Genomic DNA, 8,643 nt, shown 5'->3' with positions numbered 1-8,643 from the left:
TAAAACATTTTAATACGCTGTTGCCACAGGGTAGTGTGTACCGATGCCATTTTAAGTTGCATCAATATTTTCCCTAATACATTGTTGACGTGCTATATTTGTTTTAATTGTACTACACGATATCCAATCATGCATTACATGGTAAACAATATTGATAAACTAGAGAGTTAAGAAAGAGCTGGTTAATACATGTTTATTTCGATCAGTCAGTAGAATAATATTGGATATGCATTTCTTCCTCCACTATACGGAACCGCGAGTGTGCCCGGATGTGGGACGGCAGACAATTGAGGATGTGCTGTTCGTATCGTTACTACACGCTGGAACAAAGCATATACTGATATTAATCCACTGCAAATCAAGTTTAAATAATTTTACATTCCATATTTCTAATACACGGTTCATATATCTTTAAATTGGATTCATTATGATAAGTGTTACCCATTCACGAGGCTAATGTTTCGCGGTAGTCCTAGTCGGACCTAGTTCGCGGTTAATTATTTTTTTTATCACTTCATATCTTGTATAAGGTAAATAAGCGACATTCAAATTAATGACATACATAGCTACGTTTTAAAATAATAACAGATTAATTTACCAGATTCGTGAACCACAAGGGAAGCATACGTATTCCCTGGAACTACAGACACTAAGGCGGGAGTCGTATACCAGGTTTCCAGGACAACGTCTGACAAAGGCCATGCCGTACACGCACTCATAGAATCTATTACATGCTCCTCCAGCGTCTGGAAACATCTTGAAGAAAACCCCCTTTGAACACGTTGGGAGTAGACCCCCGTCGTTCTGTGGAATATCGTGAACACTCCAACAGGAACCGCTTGTCCCAAGTCCCCCGTTCTCGTAGAAAACCATTTTCTCTCCGAACCTGTCGTTTTCACAGTTTCCTCGGGCAACCAGGCGATCTTTGAAGCAGACCAGGTAGCTTGATGGATCTGATGTGATGACGTCAGCATGAGGGCCGTTAGTTTGATCTTTGCAACTAGGGTACCGCATGGCGCATGGGGGGCAGACCTCTGAGGAATTACACTCGCTACTTCCCAGATAGTCACCTGAAAGTGTGTAAACGTAACAGATACAGCGTATTTCAAATTTGTTTTTTATTTGATGTTTCTATACAGAATTAAGACTGTTCGTGGTAATATTTCTGTCACAAAGATGGATGTAAAATGATAAATAGCATTATTTTCCTCAGTCAATCCTCCGGTAAAACTGTACTATATAAGAACGTGTTTGTTTTATTCAAAAACATTGACAAAAACATATACTACTGCTGAATTTGTTTTGAGAGTCAGTAGCTGCCAGATACTTACATTTATCAATAGGTTCTCGTCTGCTACCACAATGCACGTCGAGGAAGTTTTCACACATCTTAGTGATACCGGAAAAGAGTTTAGGGTATTCACATTCCCGGATGATAATGCCTGGTTGTACCTTTGTGTCATTAGAGGTAGACTGGTTCGAGCAGTCATAGAACAAGTGACACTCCGACTCGTGGGGAGCTGCAGCAGAACCAGCAACACACATGGTATGCTCAGTATGGTCTGTTGGAACAGGCGCTACAGACAGAAACACCTCTTTTACTTAAATGTACTTATGTCTCGGGAAATGTTTTGCATTACACATTCAGTAAGTCATTGCATGGCATAAGGCAGTTAATTACTACTCATTCGATATATGAATCCGTATTTCATATTGACCATCACACCTTTGTATTGCATCCGAAATGTTAAGTTATCAAAATTTGTTTGGCAAAGTTCTCAGAAAAAATATTGTATACCAATTGGTCGCAATGATGAATGCTATGAAATAGGAGTAAGTAATTTTAGCTTTTAGGTGCTTGAACTGCCGATAATGAATTCTTCAATGTTTATTTCCTTTCAAACTGCTGCCCGTCTTTACTCAGTATTATCTGCTCTTAAGTGCTGATAGTTATTTTCCTATATGGTAGTTGTAACTCTATCTAAGATACTAAACTACGTTAAAATTACATGAATTTAGTGTAAATATATATAATACATGTTGCTTGTAATTGTATAGTATAAAACACACTTGAAAAGTACGAGGGTACGTTTTTGATCCGACTATAATTAGCCTATGTACGATAACTTGTAAATCCTGCAGTTGAGCTTGAAATTTTCGTTGCAATCTTAAATTCGCCCTATCATCAAAGGGCGAAAATGGCGAAAATTAAACGGAGGCGAAAATTACCAGGTATACAGTATATTGAAGAGCTTATTAAAAGGTAACAGAGACCTTGAACAGTCATTCAATTTCACTTTACATAACAAAATCTATGTTGACCATCTCGATCAGACACACCCTGTAGAACTTGAAATTAAGGACATTACAGATTCTTCAACATCAGCCTCTCACCTTTCCCTTTACTTTCAACGTTAATAGCAGAGCAAAACATTTCTAGAAAGTAACATCCATGCATTTTCTAACAATGGTGTTTGGCCATCGTTGTATTGTTTATTCACTTTAAGCCTTACGGCTCATAAGGATACATATACATAATAACATAATATATAATCAATCATATGAAATACTAAAAAATTCTATCATCAAATAATAAACATGATCTTGTACATTGCATGGACAATATAGATGTTCGAAAACAATTATATGTACAAGATAAAGAAATTTATAAAGATGGGCGGCTCTAAAGTGACAAATGCAATTTTAAACATAAATACTAATTCATAATTGATGGTGAATAATTGAAGAATCGGCAGCAATTCTGAAAAAGGGGCTAACTAAAATATATTAGCAAAACAATAGTAGGGTCTATATGTCAAGTGGGGCTGTCAGCGGATGGACTATACAGCAAATGCAGGAGACGGAAAATGTACTAATGTAATATAACATAAATAAGTAAATGAGATCAAATTAAACTAAGAATGAATTCTGGACCGTGATAACAAGCTTGATTGTAAATACTTTCCGAGATTACATAAATCTTTTCTGTTACGTACAGATAAAAGCTGGACAAGTTTGAATGACGAAGGGCGATTCCAATAATACTTTCTGATAAACTTTTTACGAATATCTACATAGAGTGGACAGACCAAAATAAAATGGAACTCGTCCTCAACTTGGTTTTGATTACAATAACGACATAATCTATTTGCCCTTTGTATATTACGATACCGGCCTTCTTCTATACAAAGTTGATGCGAGGAGAGTCGAAATTTCGAAATTAATTTGAAATATGCATCTGGAATAGACTTTGTTAAGTAAAATTGTAACGTAAAGCTATCGATCAGGAATTTATACAAAAAACGACCTTTCAAAAAATTCATTCCTTGTTTGAATAAAATTATCAATCAAACGCTGCTTAAAACAATGTAAAAATGCAGTTTCGTTATCAACAAATAGGGTTAACCAAACATCACCAAAACCCGATGACAATAAAAGGTTTCTTACTTGGCAACGCCAATTACAATTTCTGTGATTACAATCATTCATTTCTTCATAAACTGACTTAAGAATACAATTGTCACATTTAATTAATTTCAACCAATATTTAATTATTCGACATTTTCTGATAATATGTAAAGACAGGCGCCCTAACTCCGAGTATACCATTAAAGATGGCGTGCTTTTCTTTACATTAAGGATTCTTCTTAAAAAGTCAAGATGTATTTTTTCTGCTTTATCTGCAGCATGAAAACCCCACGTTTCGCAACCATAATTAAGAACGGAAGAAACATAAACATCAAAAACATTTAGTCTAGAATCTACATTGAGAGACAAATTATTACAAATTCTTAATGCATTATGCATACATTTCCGACCTTGTTCAGCAATTTTTTCTTGAGTTTTTGTAAACTTGCCATTACAGTTTAAAACTACACCAAGATAATTAAATCTGTCAACAATTTCAATTTCATTTCCATCAAATAGAAATTGTTCGCCGATACGTAATCGGCCACCATTTCGAAATACAACAATTTTTTTTTTTTTTTCTGTATTAACTGTCAATTGCCACTTATCACTATATTGTTTTAAGGAATCTAGCAACTTCTGCAAGCCAGAGGCAGATTCTGAAAAAAGGACAGTGTCATCTGCATACATTAGAAGAAATAACGAAATATCTCGTAGGAATAAAGCGTCACATGATGTATTAATCAGTTCATTTTCAAAGTCATTCACATACATGGAGTAAAGAAAGGGAGACAACCCCTCCCCTTGCATCAAGCCCCGTGAGCACAGGAAGAAATCAGATAATTCAGACTTGTACCTAACACAAGATTTTAAACCTTCATATAAAGATTTTATAATATTTAATAATTTTCCTCTGATTCCATTATGGAAAAGCTTCAAAAATAATTTTGTTTCTATTTAGACTGTCGAAGGCTTTGCGGTAGTCTACAAAACAACAGTAAAGCTTGCGCTTATTAGACAGCATTTTCTGAATTATACCATGTAAAGCAAAAATAGCATCATTAGTACCATAACCAGGTTTGAACCCGAACTGGGTGTCACTGACGATGTTGTATTCCTTCGACCATTCTAACAATCTAGTGTTTAAACACATGTAAATATTTTAGATAAACAGCTTACCAAAGTTATTCCTCTATAATTGTTTGTGTCATTGACATCACCTTTTTTGAACAAAGGAAAAATGATACCCTTAGACCAGACGGTAGGGAAGACACCAGTATCAAAAATGACATTAAATAGTTTTGTGAGAATAGGAATAAATGAGTCCTTATTTTTAACAAAGTATTCATTAAGAATGTTGTCAATACCAGGAGATTTACATAATTTAGCACTTTTTAAAACATTCAATACTTCGTCATTTGTAATAGGAGAATCCAACTCGTCATACACATTTGAATTATCATAGATTGGAGAATTCAATGGAATGTCAGTATCACCATTTTCACTACTACTTACTTTTTTAAAATGTTCAAAAAAATCTCCAATATTCAAATTGGTACTGGGGAAGTTTGATTTTTTCTTAAAATATTGATAAAAACGTTTTGGATTTCTTCTACGTAGCATACTTATACGGTCACCTTCTGGTCTTAAATACTTACGTTTTACAAGACGTTCATGACGTTTATACTTACGCTTAGATTCGACAAGGGACTGTCTGTTAGCAGGACTTCTATTGGAATTAAAGGAAGATAATTTTCGTCTATACGAGCGGTAAAGACGAATACATTTATCACCAAACCAAGGTTTATGGACACGATGGTTTATTTTACAACATGGGCTAAATATTTCATTGATAACAGACGAAAAAAGATCAATTCCGTGATCTACGGAAACTATTGATGACTGCATATCATTAACAATGCTTTTCAGTACAAGAATGTTGTCATTTAAATTACTATTCATTTGAGCTTCTTCATCAGGATTCCATTTATACACATTTGCTTTTAAATTATTTTGAACGTTATCAACACTGGCAGGCATCTCAACCGGTTTAAATAAAACATCAATATTAAAAGCAATCGGGGCATGGCCAGACCATTCATTGAAATCATGCACTTTAACTTTGGTGATCATATCAAAGGAGTCTCTGTGAATAAGAACATAATCAATAACACTTGACCCCAAATGATTGTAAAACGTCGATTTACCTGTGTTGTCACCAGGTGACCTACCATTACAAACCCGGAGGCCAGTACTTTTACATAGTTCTAACAGTTTACGACCAAATGTATTAACAGTACCATCAGCTGATATACGGTTTGGCATAACAGTATCATTGTCGTATACAAACATATTCGTATTGAGAATTGGTCGGGGCACGGTATCTGACTCTATATAGTCAACTGAGTTTCCAATTCTACTATTGAGATCACCGGCAATGATAACGGTGCCAAATTGTGTGAAAAACGTAACATCATTTTCAATCAGATCAAAGACATCGTTTTCATACAAAGTATAATAAACATTGTTATCATGTGGTATATAGGAAAAACATATATATATATAATCTGCAGCGAATTGCCTAATTTTAACCCAAAGAAGTGTGTCTGCTACACACTTAACAACAGAAACATCTAATTTTTTGTTATACAACAAAATAATACCTCCACCTTTACCCTTTTTACGAGGAAATGACAAAATATTAAAATCATCATGAAGAAGACTAGAATTTAAGTCACTATCATCACTGACCCAACACTCGGACAGAAATGTAATGTCTGAACAGAAAATAACGTCAATAAAACCTGGTTCTACCAATTTGCGCACCAAACCGCGGTTAACGTTCCATGAGGTTATTTCAAGCGTATGCCTCTCCCCCTGACACCCCTTTAAACATTCTAGTTGTTTCGATATTCAAGGGCTGACACATTATCACGATTTGTCAAGTGTAGACCAATGACGGGGAATAACACAATGTTTCAAAAGATGCTAAATGGATGGAGACCACGGGAAAGTTAACATCACGATCTCATTGGATTGGAAATGTCTTTGTGCGATTTGATGTTTGACGTGGGCGATACGTACTACGCTTAGTCGTTCCGTTGTCCCCATGCTGGTTCTTATTTGAATAAGATTTACGGTTTCGTTAATTTGACAATATGTGTCGGTATAACACAAATAAAACAGTGCACATGATTGTCACTAATATATATATATATATTCCTATTTGATGCCAATTAAAAACATGCTACTGTTTTCTTTATATTCTCATATTCTAAATAAGCCAATCACAGATTGTTACTAGTAACTACGAAAATATATAACGTAATATAGAGATTGATCATGGACCTTCGTAACTGGTAGTCTTACGTTTGTCTGAAGTTACTGTGGACGAAGAGCAATCATCATGTTCCCGTCCCTGCCAAACACACATGCTAAGCACCTCACTGAAGACCATGTTGGACCCACAGGTAAACACCGGCTTACTGGACAACCGCCCCCCTACACAGCGCCACACGTTCCGACACCCAGCATCCGTGACGTAACTGACTGAATCCTCCGCACAGATAGGTGTTGTCCCGGTGGTGGCCACACCCACTAACATGTATAGAGACAATGTATATAGTAATCGGTCACAGCACATTTCGTTTAGTATGGAAAACCAGCATCTACTGGAAATATAAATCCCAATTATTTGTTCCAATATTCTCACATCTTCTTCGCAGTTGCAGTCTTAGTTTAGAGAGTATACTACTTGTAGTGTTATAAATATCAGTTGTTTATATGTTACCGTATAGGTCTGCAGGGACAATTGGAGTTAGTGTCATAAATGTTAGAGTTGATATCATATCGCATTATAAGATTCTCCAAAATGCCAATAAAGCCAGGTTTATACACGTATATATTGTAGCGATGAAGACTACCTCAGAGACACTAATGATGAGTAGATAGTACGATGTCCATCACCGTGAACGCTGGACAGAGACAATGTAGATAGTCATCACGCCTCAATGACCTTCGTGTGCCCTGAGGATTGCAGCTACATTGATGTGTGCGTAGGTGGTCGGCAAGTGTTAAGCTAAATTGACCACAATTCAAGTATCAAATATCAAACATAAAAATATTCGGTTTGAGCAATAAAATGTTGCCTGATATATAACATTACTGAAAAGAGTCATAAGACTTCATCTCGATACAGGTACATGGTATGGTATGATTGACACTACTGTATAATGTATATTCGTTTATCATTTTGATAAACATTTTAAAAGACGTTGAACTGCTGAATATCATGATCCAAATAGTGACTATATTTATCAACTCTGATCAGACAAACTGGCATATCAGCTTGTTCTTTGTGATAATATTAAATGAACCGACGTAAAAACGAAAACAAAATTCGAACTCAAAGTCAATAAAAGAGGTCAAACTATGAACATAAATATAGATTCGAAAAAGTACAAGAAGAATAAGACAATGTGTTCCGGGAGAATAAGACCATGTGTTCTGGGAGAATAAGACCAGGTGTTCTGGGAGAATAAGACCGGGTGTTCTGGGAGAATAAGACCAGGTGTTCTGGGAGAATAAGACAAGGTGTTCTGGGAGAATAATAACAGGTGTTCCGGGAGTATAAGACCAGGTGTTCTGGGAGAATAAGACAAGGTGTTCTGGGAGAATAAGACAATGTGTTCTGGGAGAATAAAACCAGGTGTTCTGGGAGAATAAAACCAGGTGTTCTGGGAGATTAAGACCAGGTGTTCTGGGAGAATATGACAAGGTGTTCCGGGAGAATAAGAACAGGTGATCTGGGAGAATAAGAACAGGTGATCTGGGAGAATAAGACCAGGTATTCCGGGAGAATAAGTGTCTTCTGCTTCATCGACGACAAACGACATACAAATTGGGCCAAAGGATGCGTCACATTCCCCAAACGAGAACTGGTGTGTGACAACGGAACCACTAGTTATATTAACAAACATCGAACTCGTAGACTTGAAATCGCATAAGGAAATGAAGTGTAATCATGATATGGACCATAAAGCTTTCCCATTGTCGGTAATGAGGACTGTTGCTACCTGGGCAAGGGAAATAAAAAAAATGGGAAATCGAAAACATCACGCTTATCATTCAGCTTAGTTGTAAGCTGTCCCTTCTGGCTGTTTGATGTTGAAGAGTCTGTAGTGTCCTTGATTTCAAGTTGTACAGGGCAAATCCGATCGACGTGGTCAATATAGC

At 36.2% G+C, this 8,643-nt stretch overlaps 1 protein-coding gene across 1 annotated transcript; it reads right to left on the bottom strand.

The window, feature by feature from the left end:
- Window positions 1–177: 177 nt before the first annotated feature.
- Window positions 178–7,185, bottom strand: LOC117331637. The gene is made up of 4 exons (XM_033890467.1): window positions 6,778–7,185; window positions 1,332–1,577; window positions 599–1,070; window positions 178–320 (listed from the first exon to the last, which is right to left on the bottom strand). Exons 1-4 carry the CDS (start codon window positions 7,049–7,051, stop codon window positions 314–316), a joined length of 999 nt encoding a protein of 332 aa, XP_033746358.1. The 5' UTR covers window positions 7,052–7,185; the 3' UTR covers window positions 178–313.
- Window positions 7,186–8,643: the final 1,458 nt, after the last annotated feature.

The sequence above is a fragment of the Pecten maximus genome, chromosome 7 (assembly GCF_902652985.1).
Source record: "Pecten maximus chromosome 7, xPecMax1.1, whole genome shotgun sequence".
Taxonomy (NCBI): domain Eukaryota; kingdom Metazoa; phylum Mollusca; class Bivalvia; order Pectinida; family Pectinidae; genus Pecten; species Pecten maximus.
Note: the sequence above shows the minus strand (reverse complement) of the source record. Positions and strands in the feature narration are given on the sequence as shown.

Coding starts and splice junctions, on each gene's coding strand:
- LOC117331637 (XM_033890467.1), bottom strand. CDS start 7,051: ATGTGCTGTGACCGATTACTATATACATTGTCTCTATACATGTTAGTG. Junction 1,578..6,777: donor CACAGTAACTTCAGACAAAC/GTAAGACTACCA, acceptor TTCTGTCTGTAG/CGCCTGTTCCAACAGACCAT. Junction 1,071..1,331: donor ACGAGAACCTATTGATAAAT/GTAAGTATCTGG, acceptor ACACACTTTCAG/GTGACTATCTGGGAAGTAGC.